At 39.6% G+C, this 22,153-nt stretch overlaps 1 protein-coding gene across 9 annotated transcripts in view; it reads left to right on the top strand.

Annotated features, from left to right (window-relative positions):
* The window catches only part of NRXN3 (neurexin 3), a 1,693,693-nt gene that overhangs the window by 1,289,402 nt on the left and 382,138 nt on the right, over nt 1–22,153 (top strand). For all 9 annotated transcript variants that reach the window (XM_062181845.1, XM_062181844.1, XM_062181847.1 and 6 more), the window contains one exon: nt 15,379–15,560. In XM_062181845.1, the coding sequence (XP_062037829.1) occupies nt 15,379–15,560 (182 nt within the window). The remainder of the gene's footprint in view (nt 1–15,378; nt 15,561–22,153) is intronic.

Below are 22,153 nucleotides of genomic sequence, written 5' to 3'. Positions count from 1 at the left end.
GTTCTCATGTTTGCTGGCTTGGTGCTCGCACTCTCTCATGCCCTGAGCCAGTGCAGTGGCCCACTTCAGGACCCACATGGACACATTTTCCTCCTGTCTTCCACACTGCAGGCAGAGTTATTTTTCTTAAGCATAGGTAAGATGATGCTTTTTCACTGCCTGAAATTGTGACTTTCCCACTAGAAATAATTGTGAAAATTGTGGGGTGATGCCTTAAAGATTTTTTGTTATTAAAATAAAAACAAAACTATTGTTAGATAATCACTGGGTTGTTTTCTAAGGTAATAGCATGTCTGAGGACAGATGACGTACCATGAGAGCAAGGCTCTCATTATCATTTTTCCAGAACTGTCCTGAGTCTCAGCCCTGCAGCCTTCACACTGCCCACAGGACATTATGCTGTGTTCTCCCAACACGTGGTTCTCCAGCACATCTTTGCTCATTGCCTCCCAGCAGAGCCTCCTTCCCTGCTTTAAAATCAAGTTAACTCCTCTTTCACCTGTGAGACTTAGTACATTTTGAACATTTTGACACCCAACGGTGTGTGGATTCCCCCCTCAGTTTGAGTTGTCATTGTAAGCGCTTATCACATTGTTTTGTTAATTCAATATACTTCTCAGTATGTTAGAAGTTATCCCATAAATGTTTTCATATGTATATACATGCATGCATGTGTACATATATTCATGTATACATACACATACTATCTCACTTAATTTTCATGGATGAATACTCTGTTTTTCTCCTAAATAGATTATTTTGATGATAAGCACTTTTTTTAGCAAACAGAAGTATCTGCTGAATCATTTACTCATCCTTCCTTTTAAAGCTTCCTGGGCCAACCTTATACATAATTTTTTACATACTTCAGAATCAATTGGGTTTCTGTGTAGAGATGACTTAAAAATTAACATAACAATATATTTCTATAATTCCCTATCCAGTAAAATACATATTTACACATATACAGACATGTTTTATGTGCTTCATAAATTAAAATTTTCTTTCTAAAGTTTCTTTTTGTATGGCTTTACTGTTGAATCTCCATCAAGATACTTCATAGATTTGTGTTTCTGTGTTGGGGGTTTCCTCTCCTCTTTGCACCTGACAATTACTAGTCCTAACACAAGCTTTTGATATTTTGTTGTGTTAACATATATTTAACAAAATGTTACCACTTTATTTCTATGTGTACAGTTCAGTGGCATTGAATACATTCGTATTGTGCTACCATCACCACTGTCTGTTCACATACTTTTTTCACAAAGCCAAACTGAGACTGTACCCATTTCCCCTTCGCCCAGTTCTTAGTAACTATTCTCCTACTTTCAGTCTCAGGAATTTGACTGTTCTAGGTACCATATGCAAGTAGAACCAAACAATATTATTCATTTGGTCTGGCTTCATTTGCTTAGCCTGATGTCTTCAGGGATCATCTGTGCTAGAACATATATCAGAATTTCACTACTTTTTAAAGCTGGATAATACTTTATGTTTATGCAATGTTTGTTTATTTATTCAGCCACTGATGGGCATTTGGTGCTTTTTTGCTTCTTTTGATACCATCAATATAATACTGCTACGACCACTGGTATACAAGTATCTGTTTGAGTTCTGGGTTTTAATGCTTTTGATTATATAGCTAGACATGGAATTACTAGACCATATGATAACTCTGCATTTAATTTCTTGAAAAACTGCCATAATGTTTTCCACTGTGGATACAACATTTTACATTCCACCATCAGTGGAAACATTTTCCAAATTCTCCACATGGTTGCCAATATTTGCTATTTTCTGTTGATTGATAATAACCATCCTAAAGGGTACAAAGTGATATCTCAATACGGTTTTAATTTGCATTCCCATACTGATTAGTGACACTGATTATCTTTCTGTGTGCTTATTGGCCATCTGTGTACCTTCTTTGAAGACATATATATTCAAAACCTATTAGTTTTTTTTTAAGATTTATTTATTTTATCGTATGAAAGGCAGAATTACAGAGAGGGAGGGAGGGAGACAGGGAGAGGGAGAGGGAGAGGGAGAGGGAGAGAGAGAGAGAGAGAGAGAGAGACAGGTCTTCCATCCATTGGCCCACTTCCTAAATGGCCTCCAGCCAGAGCTGCGCTAATCCTAAACCAGGAGCCAGGAGCCTCCTCCAGGCGGGTGTAAGGGCCCAAGTACTTGAGCCATCTTCTACTGCTTTCCCAGGCCACAGCAGAGAGCTGGATCAGAAGTGGAGCAGCCAGGACCGAAACTGGCTTCTACTTGGGATGCCCACACTGCAGGCAGTGGCCTCACCCACTACGCCACAGCACTGGCCCCTACCTATTAGTTTTTCAAGGAGGATTATTTGTTTGTTGGCTATTCAGTTATAGGAAATTTTTTGTATGTATGCTGGGCATTAAGAACATATTAAATACATGAATTGTAAATATTCCCTCCCATTCTATGAATTATCTTCTCCCTCTGTTTATAGTGCCTTTGATGCAGAAGAATTTATAATAATTTTGAAACCTAATTTTTGTCATTGCCTGTGATTTCCACGTCAAATAAAGACATTATCACCCATATTTAACATTAAAAAACTTTTCCTTCTATGTTTTCTTTTAAGAGTTTTGGGCTTTTAGTGCTTCTATTTAAGTTTTGATATATTTTGAGCTAAACTGTGTACATGGCCATTTTGCTCTACTGCCTGTGGACATTTAGTGTTCCCTGCACCATTTGTTGAAAAGTCTGTCCTTTTCCTGCTGAATGGTTTTGACACCTTTGGCAAAATCATTTGGTCATCTATTAAATGGTGGCAAGTGATTAATTTGTATGTAGTTTGTCTTGTATTGATCAACTAGCCAACTGTTCTCATTAATTTTAGCTGAGTTATTTGGATATATAGGTATTCCATCATGTTTTAAAATTATCATATTCTTTTCCAATATTTTATAGTTTATTTTATTTGATTACTTCATTTTTAGTAAGAACTTCTAAAATAATGTTGAATAAATCTGTGACAAGGCATATATCTATCTTCTTGATTTTAATGGCTAAGTCTATACAATTTTACTATTTAGTATGGTGTTTGATGTGGATAGTTACTATAGTTAAGATATTTTGTTCAGTTCCTTTTTACTTAATGATTTTGGAGAAATGATTGCTGAAATTATTTCAGTTGCTTTAAAAAATCCAGAATATAGTTACACTCTAATTCTATTAACTAGTTAGTGGAGTGAATTTTGTTAAGGTATACCTTTATGTTGAAATACACTACCTCTCACATTCCTAGAATGGTATATTTTTTCTTTACTGTATCCTTTAAATGTTTAGTCATAAAATTTCTATCAGTATTCATAAATAAAATAAGTATAAGGTTTTTTATATTTTATTTTTTGATTTTTTAAAAGATTTATTTACCTATGTATTTGAAAGGCAGAGCTACAGAGAGAGAGGCAGAAGCAGAGCAGAGAGAGATTTTTCCATTCACTGGCTCACTTCCCAAATGGGCTCGCTAGCTAGGGCTGGCCCAGGCTGAAACCAGGAGCCTGGAGCCTCATCTGTGTCTTCTACATGGGTACAGGGGTCCAAGCACCTGGGTCATTCTCTGCTGCTGCTTTCCCAGGCACATCAACAGGGAGCTGGATGGGAAACAGAATAGCGGGGACTGAGCCAGAGCCCATATGGGATGTTGGCTCTGCAGGCAGCAGCTTTACCTACTATGCCACTGTGCTAACCATTCTTTTATTGTTCTGGTATGGATTTATCATGTATTGGTTTTAAGATTCTGTTGGATTTGCAAATGAACTGGAATTATAGTCTGTTTCAGCCATTATAGCACAATACCATAAATTAGATAGTTTTGTAAACTACAGAAATTTCTATCTCTTGGTGCTGAAGACTGAGACATCCAAGATCAAGTCAGATTCTCTTGTTGTCTGGTGAGGGCCTGCTTTCTCATAGTTGCTGTGTTCTCCTGTAACCTCACATGGTAGAAGAGCTAACTAGCTCTCTGAGGTCTCTTTTAAGAACTTAGTAACCCCAATCACATATTTTGGGGGAACATAAGCATGCAGTCCATTGTGGGGTGATTTCTGATCTTGCTTGGGGTATGATATAATTGGAATAAGTTAGGACATTTTTTTCTTTGAGAGTTAGATAAAACTTATAAAATCATCTCTCCTTGTATCTTTTACATAGTGGAGTTTGAGTCACGTTTTCAGTGGTTTCTATAGCCATTAGTATATTGTACTATTTTTTTCTTAGAAGTTTTGGAAAATTATGTTTTTTTCCTAGAAAGATCCATTTCTTCTGATATTCAAATATATTGCCATAAAGTTACAGAAAATTAAATTTTATTTTCTTAGAGTACAAGTTTTGAGCTTTATAACTTTTGCATTATTTCAAATACTCTTTTTTTTAAGATTTATTTATTTATTTGAAAGGCAGAGACGGAGGCAGAGAGAGAGGCAGAGAGAGAGAGGTATTCCATCTGCTGATTCACTCCCCCAGGTTGCCACAGTAGCTGGAGCTGCACCGATTCGAAACCAGGAGCTTCTTCCGGATCTCCCATGCAGATGAAGGGGCCCAAAGACTTGGGCCATCTTCTACTGCTATCCCAGGCCATAGCATAGAGCTGGATCAGAAGTGGAGCAGCTGGGACTCGAATGGGTACCCATATGGGATGTTGGCGTTGCAGGCAACAGCTTTACCTGCTATGCCATAGCACCAGCCCCTCAAATATTCTATTGGTTAAACTTCAACCTTTATTTTACTCATCTTCATGTATAAGCATATTTATACTGTTTAGTTTTATAATGGTGCATTAAATTTAAATTCACTTATGGCCATTCTCTTTGGTGTTACCAAAAGCATTTTCTTCTGAATATGGCTTTATCTGTAGTTTATAGGATTTTATATAAGGCAAACACTTCTCATTAATATTCTAATCATTTGGCTTTAGTCCTATTTTTACTGCTGAATTTAGATATATATTATACATAAGAGTATTGTTTAACTCAATTATAGAGATCATAAAGAATTTCTTTGTCAATCAGAACATTAACAAATCTTGCAGTTTGAAGTGTGGAAGAATATAGTGAATGTTCTCCCTTTTTTAGGTGAAACTCTTAGGTTACTTATTGTTACTTAATCACTATGGTCGTCCTATGCTAAGTCCTTTAACAAGCGCTTATTGTGGTAGTTAATTATCCAAGACTCTTCTATGTGTGAAAGAAACCAAATTTGAACTAGCTTAGACTAAACATGTCTGCTACAGAAATTTTTTATTTAAGAAAGAGATACAACTTCACAGCTTCATAAAAACAATATTCATGGAAAATGGTAAGATTTCTTCTCTGTGTCCAGTTCTTTTTTAATTTTTTTAAAGATGTATTTATTTATCTGAAGATGCAGAGCCACAGAGAGAGAGATTTTCTATACATTCTTTCACTCTCTAAATTCCATAACACCTAGGACGAAGCCAGGCTGATGCCCAGAGTCAGGAACTCCATCCTGGTCTCCTATGTGGGTGGCAGAAACCCAAGACTTGGGCCATCTTCTGCTGCCTTCTCAGGCTAATTAGCAGAAGCTGAATAGGGGGCAGAGTAACCAGGTCTCCAACCAGCACTCCTATCAGGGATGCCTACATTACAATGGTGGCTGAACCTGCTATGACACAAAACCCCAGCCATGCTGCCTGGGTTTTAAAAAAATTTTTTGATTGTACTTATCCGAGAGGCAGAGAGAGAAACACACACACACACACACCTACCAACACCCCCCCCCACACACACACACAAGAGAGGGAGAGAGAGACACCAAGCTAATATTTGACTCACAAAATGACTCTAATAACCAAAGCAGTGTTCAGTTGAAGTGAGAGTGGGGTCCCGAGTGCGGGTTTCTCATCTGGACGACAGGAACACAATTATCTGGGCCATCACCTGCTGCCTCCAGAATCTGCATTAGCAGAAGGCTGGAGCTAGGACAGGAAGTCAGGTGCTTGGGCCCCTGCGCCCATGTGGGAGACTTGGAGGAAGCTCCTGACTCCTGACTCCCAGCTTCTCTGTGGCCCAGCTCCAGCCATTATAGCCATTTGGGAAGTGAACCAGCACATGGAAGATCTCTGTAACTCTGCCTTTCAAATAAAATAAATAAATCTTTTTTAAAAAGAAATATTTGTTTTATAAAAACAGGAGTCATCACCCTTCAATTATATTAGCCAGCTTTTCCAGGAAAATCGGGTTTTATGAGTTAGAGCCACAAATACACTGACGTCATCTATTCATAACCCCTGGCCCTTTCAAAGTAGGAAGTTGCTGTAAATTATTTAAATCAAAGCACTGGAAATAAGCAACTACTTTTCATCTGTAATTGTTTTCCAGAGAATATTCAGTGCTTAGAAACCCCTCCATTGCCCTTATTAGAGAGGGTATTTAAAAAACGTGGAATAGGGGCTGGCGCTGTGGCGCAGTAGGTTAATCCTCCACCTGTGGTGCCCGCATACCATATGGGTGGTGGTTCTAATCCCGACTACCCCTTTTCCAGTCCAGCTCTCTGCTGTGGCCTGGGAAAGCAGTAGAGGATGGCCCAAGTGCTTGGGCCCCTGCACCCGCATGGGAGACCCGGAAGAAGCTCCTGGCTCCTGGCTTCAGATCGCCGCAGCTCTGACCATTGTGGGCATTTGGGAAATGAACCAATGGATGAAAGACCTTTCTCTCTGTCTCTCTCTCTCTCACTGTCTGTAACTCTAACTCTCAAATAAAATAAATAGAAATCTTAAAAAAAAGTAGAATAATAGGAAGGAAGTGAATCAGATGAATACATTTTAAACTCACTTTTCTTCTAACCATGTCTTGGGAGATGTCATCAGAGGCAATCCATTCAGGAAAAAAAAATGCTACAGAAAAGGCTGATGAGTAATTATAATCATTTTTCTTTTCATTTACTTATTTTTTGCCTAAGGACAAATGTATACATGATATTTACTCTCCACGAGTGCTCTATAAAATAGAATAACGTTATTATTCTTAAATATGTCACATTGCTTTTCTATACAATACCCCTGTTAAATCTGAGATATATTCATTCATTTATTATTATTGTTGTTATTATTATTTTTGCAAAAATAATTTGCAATGTGATTTAGCAACTGAAGGGTAAAATAAAACAATTTGATTCCAAGTGGGTGTGATTTTCTTATCTGAGTCTGACAAAAATTCACAGAAGAAAAATCATTCAAAAATGTCTTTGTGGTTAGGTTTCCCATATCAATTGAAAACTGTTCGACTTCATCATAAGAGATGTTGTGAACCCTAATTGATGAATATTTATAAAATATTTCAACACTGAGATAAAATGACAGCAAGCTGACGTGGATAAATGGGAACTATAGTTTCTCACTCCTTCATTCCCATTCTGCTCCATGCTTGAATGGCAGTGAGAGGATATGAAAGTATAGGTAAGACAAGTTTCCTTGATTAATTCAACAATATTTATTTTCTGCGCTTTCAGAGTGTTGATAGAGAGATAAATTAAACAGTCGTGTCCTCTGGTAGCTCATAGTACAGAAAGGTTCTGGATTTTCATTTTGTTTGACAATAAAACTTAATATTTATTTTCTTAAACCTGAATACTGTGCAATTTCCTAGGACTTATTTTGTTTTGCTGTATAAGACACCAGTGTCATTATGCAAGTTAAATTAAGTTGGCTGTGAGGTAATCTCCACACTGACCTCATTATAGAGTTCAGCCCTCAGAATTCAGAGTTTTCTGGGTGTGGTGTAATTAATCAGGAGCAGTCTATTGTCTGGCCTGCCTTGCATACTCCACAAGAAAGCAATGCCATCTAAAACCACGTCATTTAAGTAAGATAAAATGGGTACCCCTAGAATGTCATTTCCATGCTAGAGAGCCCTGTCCTTTCTGGCATCAGTTACATCTCTACCCAGATAGACAGGTATAAAGATAAAATAATGAAAAGAATACATTAGTTGTGTTCATTCTGAACTGAATTTCTGACTCCACTGGGTACTTAGTAAAAGGTCTTGTCAGATTCTTTTATTGTGTAGCTTTCTTCGTCTTTAAAACTGAGTAACTGTTACGGGCTCCGCTATGTCCTCTAAAAATTCATCTACTGAATTCATAACCTCTGTACCTCAGAATGTGACGGTATTTGTAGAGATGGCCTGTAAAGAGATAACTAAGCTAACCAGAAATCATTAGGGTGGGCCCTAGTCCAGTAAACCTCTTATTTTTAGAAGAAGAGGATCTTAAGACATAGACATGCAGAGAAAAAAGACCATGGAAGAGCCAGGGAGAAGATGGGCTTGGCCCTCCCCATAGCAAAGAGAGGCCTCTGAGGAAACCGATGCTCCTGACACCTTGGTTTTGTATTTGTGGCCTCCAGAATCATCATGAAATAACTCTGTGATGTTTAAGCCACACTGTTATACAACCCTTGTTATACAGTCCTTGCAAACCAATCCAGCAGCAATATCTCAAGTGAAAGGTTTATGTGAAATATTCCATCGTATGTTATAATGTAGACTATATCATTTGTATACACTCGAATAGCAGATGTGAGTAATAATAGTGTTAACATTAGTATTGGAATTAGTGCTGCTAAGCTGTGCCAAATAGTATATGAAAGACACGTTTGCCCCAAAGGAAAAACAATGAGCTTACTAAAATTTCCTTAAGCCAGAGGAAAGTTTCATGCGTCCCTTAAAGCTGTTGGGAATAAGAAGGGACAGTTTCAATGTCTAAAGCATCATATTCTCTGTGGCCAAATCATCTCTTTCCTTAATAGAAATATCCTGGAATTTAATGAGTAAAAATAACTTTACTTTGTATTTTCCTCGTATGTTTCAAAAGACATGTGTTTTTACAAAACACGATTACCCTAAGACTCAAAAAGGAACAGGGGGTATTTGTCATTACTCACAAATATGCCCAGAAACCATGAGTGATTTTATTTTACTCAGATTTGTTAGGGTAAAGGTTTGTGTAAGATAGCTCAGCAGCCAGACAGCTCAAAAGTTGATAACAGGGGCCAGTGCTGCGGCTCACTAGGCTAATCCTCCGCCTTGCGGCGCTGGCACACCGGGTTCTAGTCCCGGTCGGGGCACTGGATTCTGTCCCGGTTGCCCCTCTTCCAGGCCAGCTCTCTGCTGTGGCCAGGGAGTGCAGTGGAGGATGTCCCAAGTGCTTGGGCCCTGCACCCCATGGGAGACCAGGATAAGCACCTGGCTCCTGCCATCTGATCAGCGCGGTTCGCCAGCCGCAGCACGTCAGCAGCGGCAGCCATTGGAGGGTGAACCAACGGCAAAGGAAGACCTTTCTCTCTGTCTCTCTCTCTCTGTCCACTCTGCCTCTCAAAAAAAAAAAAAAAAAAGTTGATAACAGATTGGGAAATAGCACAGTGGTTTGTTTCTTCTTCATTATTTCTTGGAAAATTCATGGTAACAATCCCAACATCAGTTCCAGTCTGGAATATTTGCAGGAACAGAATTTGCACAGAACCTACTATGTCCGTGAAGAATGGTTCTCTTTGATAGTATTTGCCACCAGAATCAAATAGGGGAAACTTTTTTATTCATAGAAAACCATTTAGTTAATGCATAGAATTTTATTGGTTTTACATTTCTCTCCCACCAGCCCCTCTGGAGTCTTTGGCATTGGTTATAATATATAAATCTTTCCCTATAGATATGATTGGGAGTTCCCATATTACAGAGCATAATTAGTACATGCTTAATACAGTCAACCAGGAGTTGTTCTGCTGGGGAGTTTGAGTTGCAGCCTTGTTTCTGAAATGCTAGGACATGCTCTGAACGCTCTGAACGGTTGCCTCTATGGAGCTAGAGTGTAATGTATGTGAGTGTATTGCTAGCTTGATTTTAGTCATTGTTTATTTAACAGAGAAGAGGAGATTGCCCTTGGGAGGGACCCCTTATTTTGCCTGAGCATTGTTTAAGAAATGCAGCTTGCTTTTCCCTGGTGACACACTTGACTCTTAGGTAATGTCATTCTCAGCTTACTGAGAATGAACCCGTTCATTTCTTTGCCAAAGAAAAAGAATATTCTTGAAAGTAGGTTAACGTTCTCTCTTAATGTTCAGTCCCTTCAGTTTTGCTTTATTTATGTCTACTTTATCAAGAGTTCTGTCGTTTACTTCAAAAAATTTAGAGAGGGCAGAATAGAACATAATAAGCCATCCATTCAGTAAGAGCGTTTCAGGGCTGTTGGTAAAATTTGTGTTACATACCCTGTGCTCCCTGGTGGCTCCTCTCCATAATGCAGAGGTCTCGTTGGAATTCTTACTATTTTATTAACCCCCCTCTACTCCTTGTGGAGTGCTCAGCTTCTGGGCATTCCTTGAAGGTGTCTTCAACCCACACATCAGCAATGTAGCATGATGTGGGCAAACAGGGACCAATTTTAGAAAGGGAGAACCTCACTGTTTCTCAGCTCCACCACTTAGCCATGGGTCGAGTCCCTCAGTCTGATACAGCCTCCATTTCTTTTTTATTGAATTGGTGAGAAAGCTATTTACCTTTAACACTACAGTAAATATGGCAGGAAGAAGTATCTAATTTGATACACCTGAAGAAAACAATTTGAAAAACTTTCAAATGAAAATACAAGTCCTGTTACTATGAAACACTGTAACGCTGATGAGGACACTTCAAAAAGTTCATGACAAAATGAAATTAAAACTTTATGTTGACACCAAAAATTGAAGTCTATGCAAATTTTTTTCATAATACACATTTTGATGAACTTTTTGAATACCCTTCTATATTTATAGGAGAATCCACTATATACAATTATAGCAAAACACTTATATTCACATCCTTAAGCTCAACTCGGCCACTGTCATCTTTAGCTACATCACAATAGAGTGAGCCAATTACAAATAAGTCAAACCCACTATTTTCAGGTTTTATGTTAAATAACTTGTCACATTTGTTGACTATTTGAATGTAGGGTGTGTCCACTTAATCTTAGTGGTGATTATGTAAAGATTTTATTCCTGAAATTCTGTGTTGGTTGGAACTCAGCAAGCCAATCTCCCTTGCTTAGAAACTTGCAAATCAGACAGGGTTAAACAGCCAAAATGACACAATGGCTATCTTTCCAGTTGAATTGATCAGTTTTTGCTAAGAAAGAAATTTGCATGGTTATAATTATTAATAAGTTAAATGTAATTTCGGAACCAGCACAGTGAGTATAAAACTAGCAGTCAGAAATGTTAAGTTCAGGGGTGAACATTTTGTGAAGCATTAAGACATTTCTTGAGACCCCAGTATTCCATGTTGGAGTACTTGGGCTGCGATTTCTCTCCAGTCTCCATCCCAGCTTCTTGCTAATGTTCACTCTGGGTGGTAACAGGTGATAATTCGCCACGGTGAGGTCCACAGCTACGAAGAAGACCCATGGACTGGGTTCCTGGTTTCCAGCTCTGGGCTTCAGCTTGGCTCTCCTCCTTCTTTTGAGGGCATTTGGACAGTGAGTGAGCAGATGGGATGGTTCCATCTGTCTGTCTATCTGTCTCTCTGTCTACTTTTCAAAAAAATAATTTTAAAAAGAAAAGCTAGTGTCAAGAAAACCTGTGATTTAGGATTTCATGGCTCAGAAATGAGAATCTGTAATGGATTAAGGAGGGGTTTTATATAGTTTTTAAAACATTGCTTGAAAGTTGATATCTAATACATATTTAAATATTAAAAATATTTCTTACTTGGAAATGTAAAGCAAAATGAGTACATAAGACTCTGGAACATTTTATGCAAAAATTAACAGAAAATATATGTTTACCATTAATATTAAGCATGTAAGACAGCAAAGCATGAAAAGGTAAAGAGAAAACAAATAACATTATCAGAATACTAAACTGTGGCTATTACTTTATCTTCCTTTAAAGCCAGCATCAGACTATGGAGACGTTTTGGGTCTTTGTTCATGCTTACCAACAAGTCCAGTGGCAACAACAGGTGTTTTAGTATTTATTTCTACATAACATGAAGAAGCTGTGTGCTATGTACTTTGCATCACCTATAACATTAGATTTATCATAATGGCATCATGAATTCAGAATATCAGAAACTAAAATTTTTGAAATTGAATTTTATGATGTTTTCACCAATTTGATATTGTGACAGTGAGGTTTGGTTCTTGATTTTTAAGTTAAACCGCCACGACCTCCTTACCACTACATACTTGTAGTTATCTTAGGAAACGCTCTTCCTCTTTGTGTTGAAGTACTGGGGATTGAAACACTGGAATCGAACATGCACCAGTCATTTGTATTTGTGTGGCGAGAAGGCAAGACAGACTTGGAAAACATGTCAGGATTGGGGGCCTGTGACTGTTTTTCATACTGTTTTTCTTTATTTTTTAACTAATTAATTCTATTTTCATATTTTTGAAAGTCAGAGACCAAGAATCCTATCTGCTGATTAACTCCCCAAATAACTGCAACAGCCAAGGCTGGTCCAGGCCAAAATCAGGAGCCTCAACTTAAGTTTCCTTTCCTTAAGTTTCCTCAACTTAATCCATCACCCTGTTGCCTCCAGAGTGTTCTTGTGTCCCTGCCACCCACAGGAGACACCTAGACTGAGTTCCTAGCACCTGGGGTTGGCCTGACTCAGCCCTGGCTGTGGCAGGCATTTGGCATGTGAACCTGTGGATGGAAGTTCAATCTCTCTCTCTTTCCCCTTCTCTGCCCTTCAAATAAAATGAAAATAAAAATTGAAAAATAATAAAAACAAAGCAAGTTTTAAAAATTATTTCCTGATAGAGTGTGTATATAATTCTATAGCCAAATCCACAATATATTTGGGATAGAATAGCATAAAATTTTATAAATTACTGTAAAATGTCACAGACTGATTTGCATTTGATGATTCTATACATTCACTGAGTAACCTTCAGTTTTCCAAATAAAAAATAAAAACAGTGGTGATGACATTTGTAATCATCTACAGAAAGGGAATTACTTAAACTCCTCACAGATGCAGAGATATTGAGGGTAAATCATTCTACCCACATTTCTAATTTTAAGAAGCTTTGAGGGTGTTTGTGGATAGTAAGGAGCAAATATTGTTTTGCATATTGAATTAATCATAAACTTTCCATCTACAGTCCCAAATTCTCTGAATGATTGTCGAGGGTTTTCTAGAGACCACCCTCTAAGGACTCAGAAAGTCTAAAAGGAAATAAAATATGCTACATATACTATACAATCTGAGCAAACTGGAGAATTGGGGATAGTGACCTTTCAAAGAGGAGAAATGTGATTCCATGCACTGCAGAACTCAGTGTGGCTGAGTGCATTAGAAAGGATGACATAAAGCATATACTCCCAGGGCCCAGAAGCACAGGAGTTCATCATCCTTAGCAAGCGGCGTACCTCACTTTTTCTTCCACCACCACCGATTTCACCCAGTAGTGTCTGTAGGCTTCCTCAGTCAATGCAGACCAGTGCTTGAGATTTTTAGTAAATGCTAAAGACATGAGAATGACTCTAATGTGATTTTAAAGTAATGTCAGGGTTGTAACATGTTCTCTGGGAAAGACACAAGAAAATCTGGTGCCAAATATTCTTTGAACTTTGAGACGAGAAGCATATGGAAGTATTCATCAGGGATAGATGCATAAAACAGTGGAGGATATAATGGTCCGGTCTATTTTAATTTCCAATTCTAAATGTTTTTCTGTAATTCCAGCTTAGGCACTTGTAGGTTAAAATCAACTTCTAGAATTTCTAACCTGTAAATATCTCTTTTATTTTTCTTCCTGTTTGCTTTGTGAGTACTTTTAAATTAATGCCTTACTGATAACCTCTGGGACCACACTGAAAATTGTAAACACACAAGTAAATAGTAAAAATACTGATGAATCCACTAATCATAATTGATACTACTTGCTATATTCAAAATTGATTATCCTGAGATTTTTGTGTCTCTCGTGTCTTCTTTTTGAAATTTAATTTGGAAGAGGGGATGGAAACTGTTAATGTGATTATAGATTAATATCACCACTAACAGAATTAAATTCAATTTTAAAAGTCCCTGGAAATAATTTTTGTCACTGTGTTTATAGCAATTTAAGAGTGAAATAGAGAAGTACTTCTAGTCAAACATGATGAGCAACTCTAACTAAAAATTTGAAATCGGACCTGCTCCAAAATCAGAAACTTGCTAAATGCCATCATGGAACTGCAAAGTGGGAAATTCTGCCCTTGACCTCATTGTAAAAGACTGCAGTCAAATTGGAAGCTCAGGGCAAGCACTGTGGCACAGAGGTTAAGCTACCACTTGGAATGCTGCATCCCTCGTTGGAGTGGCTAGTATCAAGTCCTGGCTCCACTCCAGATTCCAGTTTCCTGGAATGTACATGCTGGGAAACAGCTGGTGATGGCTCAAGTAGTTGGGTTCCAGCCATCTACATTGGAGACTCTGATTGCGTCCCTGGCTCCTGACTTCAGCCTGGCTTAGTGTCAGCTACTGAAGGCATTTGGTGGAGGAACCAACAAATACAAGATTCTCTCTCTCTCACTCGCTTGCTCTGCTTTTTAAGTAAACAAAAACAAATAAAACTTAAACCCCCAGATACACTACACATATTGCATAAACTTTTGCTTCAAGTTATATGTATAAAGTATATATAAAAGCAAAAATGAATTTTGTGTCTTGATGTGAGCCCTATCCCTGGGATATGTCATAATATCAATAAAAATATTCCAAGATCTGATAAAACCCCAACTTGGAAGCACTTCTGATTACAAACATTTTGGATAAGGGATACTCAGCCTTTGTAACTTGGTTTTCCCAGACACAGTTTTCCTTTCTGTGAGCATGGGAGAAGACACAAGTGTGCAAGGAATGGTGGTTTGGATTTTCCTGTGACCTTCAGTTCTGTGAGGAATCCCTGACACCATTCCTGGCTCAGACCAGAATATTCTAATTACTAAGAAATCCCAGACATGTTTTCTGTACCTTGCCTGTCCTAGCCAAGTTGGAAAATCAGTTCTGCTATTGAGGAAGATGGAGAAGTTTTTTTTTTTTTTTTTCACAAGGTCCCAAAGCTGTCAGACACAGCGTGTTGTTTGCCTTCTAACACCATACAGCAGAAGCTGAAGATGTTAAGAACCAGTCTCCCTGGCACGTGTTTTGCTATTCATTCCTTTTGTTGGCATCTTTAATTTGAGGTGACAGCCACCTTCTGGGGCTTCGGATGCCAGCCCTCTCAGTAACCAAATACTGTCCCGTGGGGCACATTTCTTCCTAGCAGCTGTTCTGTGCAGTCTCAACAGTGTACCTACAGCTGGCAGTTTGCGGGATTGTGCCCTGATGTCCCCTTGTCTCCTTGCTCTTGCAGCTGGCGCTACGTACATCTTTGGGAAAAGCGGTGGTCTCATCCTCTACACCTGGCCAGCCAATGACAGGCCCAGTACACGCTCCGACCGCCTTGCCGTGGGCTTCAGCACCACGGTGAAGGATGGCATCCTTGTACGCATCGACAGCGCCCCAGGACTAGGCGACTTCCTGCAGCTTCATATAGTGAGTACCTGGCCTTGGCCTGGATTCTCTTGTCTTGCTGATGGTCTGAGTTGGTGAGTTAGATAAATGCAACACAATAGTCTGGGTAGACCTGGTAAACACACCCATGCTTACAAAAATATCCTTCAGATGTATGAGTCATCATGCTCATAGAGTCCCTAAGGGATGAAATAAAAGCTCTTGTGTGGACAGAAAGGAAAAGAAATTCTTCCATTCCAGATTCTTTTCCCAGTTGTGTGACTTGGCCTAAAGTGAAACAGTTAGCAGACTGCTTGGGTCAAAGCAAGAGAATTTCCTGGTGCAAGTAGCAAAGCCAATTGGAACGTTAATACTATCCTAGGCTAGGGATTAACAAACTTTCAGTAAAGGACCAGACAGTAAATATTTTGGACTTTTGCACCCCATATAGTCTCTGCCAGAGCTATTCAGTTCTGCTACCCACCACCGATTTACTTAAAAATGTGTGTGACTATATGACCATGAAGTTTTATCCACAGAGTCTGCAGGTTGTGCTTTGGTGACCTCAGTCTGAGGCTGCAAATTTCCTTCGGAGATGTGATAAGTGTGTGATAAAAACTGAGGCCAGAATGCCAGAATGAGTGGGGCAGGAAACAAAAAAACACAGTGACCAAGAACTGCGATGTTTGTGCTTGTTGCACACCCAGCATTGTGCTCTACCTTTTGTACATGTGAGCCCAATAGCATAATACCCTCAGTCCCTGCAGATAGTAAGGGCACAGCATTAAGTCTAAGAAATTAAAATGATTTGGAGGAAAAAATTACTCCGTTATGAGGATAGAAAATATTTTTATAGCAACAATTAACCCATTTTATCACCTGTGCAGTCTGCAGTTAAGAAAGTAGGCTAACGGAAGATATGATTCTCATCCATAAGTACCCATAGTGCAGCTACCAAGAGCAAAGAGAGGAATTGTTCTCATTACTTAGCAATGACAAGGCTAGAAAGAATGGATTTAATTTGGAGCAATAAGAATTCTGTTTAAATAGCAGGAGTGAAAAAAACAGTTAAGAAAAAAGATCATCTGGGGATTACTACAAACCTCCAAAAAGGAAGAAAGGCAACATTGACTGGGAATCTTTGAATCTGGGTTTTACTAACATGTGGGTCAAGGGAGGGAAGCAGCGGGTAAGATTGCACTGCTGGCCTCTGGACTTCGAGTTGGTTGGCAGGAGCTACAAGCAGCAAGCTCAGGCCCTGAAGCAGTGCCCATCTCTAGCACCTGCTCTTCCAGGATCTCTGGGAACCAGGATGAGCTTCATGTGCACAACCTGAGCTGGATGCATGTCAGGTCCCAGAAAGAGCCAGAGCAGGACGGGATTCTGCTGAGGAGCCTGAGGAAGGCCTCATTAGAAATGATCGCCTTGAAAATGTAGAAGAGGGGGTCTTGAATAAGAGTTGTGAACTTTTTATTATCTCTGAGATGCTTCTGGGACCATAGGGTGTCCTGAGCCTAAACACAAACATTATAAAAAGCCACTCCAAGGAGCAAAGAGCAAGGCAGCTATAGTCTGGACAGTTTATCTTTATTTGGCCTCCAAGAACCACCATAATTTACCCAACTCTGTGAGATTTATGCTGCATATAATTTAATGAGTATTTCATGGCAGCTATAACTAGGCTATTATTACCAGCTCACTTGCATTTTCATGGTGATTTATCTTCTTTTTTTAGTTCAGTGTAACAGTAAGAAAAATATGATTTGGCATAGCCCTGAGCATCTTTTCAGCTTGGATACTGTCTTTTCTATTTTTCTCCATTTGTGTTTGGTAGGGTACCTACTCTTTCAAGAGAGAGGTTTTCTTATGGTCTGACAGTTTTCTTGAAATTCACTCTACTGTTATAAAGCTGGTAGGTGGGCATTGGAAACTTGGAACCAAACCAAAAAATTCCAGTATATGGTGTTACACCATCATAAATTTTTTTTGGTGTCTTTGAGAAGTGATTGCCCCTGAACATGCTCCAAGGTTCAAAAGATAGGCATGTGCTTATTGTCATTGTTGTGAATGTTTATATGAGCATACACATAGGTTCCACAGGGTAAAATATTACTTTCTTTATCAGAACAAAGACACTGGATGTTTTACATCAAAATGAGCAGAGCCCTTTTGGGATATTTTGGTTCTTAGTCCGGGGAGGTTACATTGCCTAAACAGTTCGGAAATCCTGGAAGATGTTCTTTCAACACTTGGATTAGGGAAAAGTGTAAGGAACCCCGTGACTTGGAGGATCCAAACAGTCTGGGGTAAACTTGATGTGTCCATGACTCTCTGAAGCACAGGGCCCATGGATCTAACGTTTTGAACCATTTTTTTACTCTCTAGTCACTACCTCTTTGTTTTCATTGAAGAAGGAGGGCAGACTCTTGACCACTCTTGGTAATAAAGGAACCTAAGTGCAAGACTACAAGGCTTAATTACAAAACTAGTCTCTTGTTTGGGGCATTTAAGTGGATGTACCAGGGAAATTAAGGCATAAATACCTACTAAGATACTTTTGTAATCTGTAAAAGGAGATTGTGTTTGCTGGATGATTGGTTTTCTTGTGCTAAAGCAAATTTCTCAAAAAGTACAGAGCTGAGGGACCATTAGTGGAGTGGAAGGGATAGGGCAGGATGCAACACATTTCATCCTACCTTTCAGTTTGCCTGGAAGAGAAACCCACTGGGAAACCAATAAGAGCAATAGAAGATGTAAAGAGGATATAAAAGCAGGTGTCTAGTTCATTTGTGTTGCTATAACAGCATACCTGAAATTGGGTGATTGATAAAAGAAATGTATTACAGTTCTGAGGATGAGAAGTCCAAGATCAAGACAGTGGCAGGTGAGCACCTGGTCTCCCTGCTTCCTTTTGGTGCCTTGGATGCTTTTACTCTGGAGTGACAGATGTCATTTTCTAAAGAGCAGAAGACATCAAACCCATCCCTGCAAGCTCTTTTGGTAATGACATTAAGGGTAGAGCTCTCATGTGCTTAAGGGTGAAGCCCTCAAGGCCTAAATACCTCCCCAAAGACCACACTTCCCACCGTTGTTCCATTGTGGATTATATTTGCAACATGCGGATTTTTTTTGAGATATATCTATTTGTTTGAAAGGCACAGTGACAGAGAGAGAGAGGGAGAGACTCACAATGAGATCTGTTCCATCTGCTGGTTCACTTCCTAGATGGCTACAATAGCTCGGTCTGAGCTAGGCTGGGTCCCTCATGTGGTTGGCAGGGACTCAAGTATTTGTGCTATCTTCTGCTGCTTTCCCAGGCACATTAGGATCAAGCTGGTTTGGAAGTGGAGGAGCCAGGGCTTGACATTGCAGGCAGAGGCTTAACCAGCTTTGCCACAATTGCTGACCCTGCTACATGGCAAATTCCAAAGACAGAGGAAGAGCACAGCAGGGTGTTTTCTGGTGACAAAGCTTCATTCTTCGAATATGAGTATTAACTGTGGAAAGAACCGAACCTACCTTAGTGCTTTAATTTGGGGTGATCAGGCTGGTTACAGTTGATCAAAAACAAGTTATAATCTCTAAAAGTGTGTGTGTGTGTGTGTGAGAGAGAGAGAGAGCGAGAGAGAGAGAGCGAGCGAGCGAGCATTTTATAAACTGGTACTGAAGATAATTCCTAGGATTTTGTATTTCTGAAATATTTCAGGCAATATCAGCACTGTCATTTGAATAATCCCTCTTACTCCCAGTTAGCTCATTGGAAGGAAGCAAAAAATGCTCTTCCAAGAACACAGCAGAGCCTGACCCTGAGGTGAGGCCCACTCTCTAATAATCCCCTGAGCAAGAAAGCCATATAGCTTTCTCTTGCCTATTGGCTCTAAGTGCCTCTCACTCTCTCGCTATAAACTGCTGTGGGAAGGTTTGTGAGGGCAGCAGGCAAACCCAGAAGGCAGGAGACCTGGCTTCCCTGAGCCTCGGCTGCCACATGTGCAGAAGTGGGGCTTGGTGGATTTGTGCTGCTCACTTATCACGCCTGCTCTACGCCACACTCTGGCCCTCCTCAAGGGCTGGACTCTTCCTGTCTGTCTTCCTTTGTCCTCATGAAATCCCCATGCAGTAAAACCTGTTTGGGAAAATAAGTGCTTCTTGGACTCATCCTCCATGGTGAACAGCCAGGTCTGGGCCAGGCCAAAGCCAGGACTCTGGAGCATATTTCAGCTGCACTGCTGTGTGCCAGCTGCTTGAGCCCTACCTCTGAGGAGGTGCTTCAGCAGGAAGCTGAAACTGGGAGAGCTGGGATTCCAACCCAGGCACTTTGATTACAGGATACAGGCATCCCAACCGATATGTTACCCACCACACCAAATGCCTATCCTAGATTCTGAGTTTTGATTAGAAAATTGACATAAAGGAGAATAAATGGACAGCACTCATTTGGGAGCATACTATGTTGTGTGAGATAAGACAAATGGCAGGAATGGGTGGAGTAAGCTTGGTTAAATTGAAGGCATCCATGCCCTACAAAATAGAGCAAAGAAATATAGGGCACCAAGGAAGAGTTGGGTGAGTGCTGTAGGCCTTTTTTTCTTTTTCCTATTTCACAATTTTCTTAGATTGTTGTTCTGGCCAAAGAAGGAAAGATTCTTCCTTCTCTTGATATTTTCTTTTAAAGCTAAAGTCTTTCCATTTGTCTGGGCCTTGTGGGGTTTAGAGTTTGATAATAAGTACTGAACAAGACAAGAATTAGTTCATTTAAAAAAAAAATCAGAGCAGTCCATGCAATTAAAATATTTTCAGAATCATTTGCTTCAAATTAGCTAGAATTTCTTTGTTTTGGGTTAACACTTCTATGAGCCAGTATTTTCTGTGTCATTTGCTAAGTCTGATATTATTGAAATAATGGACAAAATATATTTGACAAAGACAGTAGGACTCTGTTGAAGTACATATGCATGAAATGAGATTCTATGGAGGGAACTTTTTTTTTTATGTCAGAGATTTTTAAACATCATTATTTCTACTGTAAGTTTACTTCCTTTGAAATCTGTTGTTGGAGAGTCAATTTGCTCAATATTTGGAGAGAAGCTGCTATTGCTTGTGAGTGACATCTGCCTATTGACCTCACATTCAGGCTTTGTGGAGCTGTGTCATGTTATACTCCCCTTCATTTATACAATAGGAAAAAAATGGAATAGAACTTGAGAAAGGATTACCAGGAGGTGCTTGCTGTCACTGTCATGAAACTCTTGACACCCTTCTTTCGCCACCTACAAAATAAAAGATCGAGGCGAACCGGGCAATCATTAGCCTGTCTATGTAGTTAATGCAGGATGTGGAAAGCACATCCTATTAATTTTCTTTTCCTTCTGTGTAATTTACAGTAAATCCTCTTGGATTTATTTTTTAATTATGAGCCTTTCATGAAAAGCAAAAATTTATGTGTCAGTGCATCTGTTTTGTTTGACAAGAATCTATAACCTTCCTCAACTATTTCCCTCTTGACTTATAATGTGGATGCTCAAATAAAAAAGGGAAGGAAGACAGACAGACCTGTCCAGGCACACCTTGTCTTCCCAGTGGCAAAGGGTTCTTCCAATCTGAAAAGAGCCTAGGGATATTCTTGCAGTGTCATATGTGCAAAAAATTAGATACTCAGTTTGGTTTGCACTGTCTTGCTTTTCCATAATTTATAGCATTCAAAGAGACTCCTGGAGGATAAATGGGAGCAAAGCTGAATTATGATTAATGGTCTGCTCCTGATACCTACTGCATCTATAAATTGCCAACCTGGATGCCTCACTGTGGCTGTCTCTAGGTGGGATGTTTACGAGAAACCATCAACATTTTCTAGTCCTTAGTGAAGCTAAGTGGCAGTTCACTTAGATTCATCCCTGGATTTGGCCAGAGACAGAAGCGGATTTGATTTGGGAACTGTGTTTAGGGGAATCTCCAATTGTGCGCAAAGTAGTGTTGGTGCTTTTGAGACTAGTAACCCAAGTCAAGAGGGGAAGAACAGGAAAACAACAAAGGCCTCCAGCAGATGCAATCTTGTTTCCCACAGAGTGCTGTGCACTGCGGGTTGGCTTGGTACTTCCTTTCGTTGCTATGTGTTCTCAGTGAAAATGTCCTCCTGGACTTAGGAGCTTTTCCAGATCATTAGCCACTTGTGTGGAGAGAGCCCGCTGGGCATCCTCTGTGCAGCTTCCAGCTTAGCCAAGCCATCGCAGCAGAGTTGGAAGAGCAGCTGGGAAAGGAGAGAGGAAGCGCTGATTGGATGAGGTGTCTGCTTATGTAAGCTGAACCTGAGGCAGCTATGTGCATGGGAATTGCTGTGTTTTCTCAGAGCTATATTATTCTCCTGACAATCCTGTCCACATTGGTTGACTTTGATTCCACACATGCTTGGGAGAGGCAGCATGCTGTAAGAAAGAGATGCTCTTAATTTGGAACCCAATGATTTGAATTCAGGTCCCATTTCTCTGAGCACCAACTGAGCTCTTCTGCTTTGAGCAAATCATTCTGCACTTGGAGCTTCCGCTTCCTCTTCTTTGAAATGGGCATAGAGTTGTTGCAGGGTTTTTCTGAGGATCAAATGAAATAAAGTACTTGGAAGCTCTTTGTTGTCAGTAAGCAAC

The sequence above is a fragment of the Lepus europaeus genome, chromosome 22 (assembly GCF_033115175.1).
Source record: "Lepus europaeus isolate LE1 chromosome 22, mLepTim1.pri, whole genome shotgun sequence".
NCBI lineage: Eukaryota > Metazoa > Chordata > Mammalia > Lagomorpha > Leporidae > Lepus > Lepus europaeus.
This window is presented reverse-complemented; position numbering and strand designations above follow the sequence as displayed.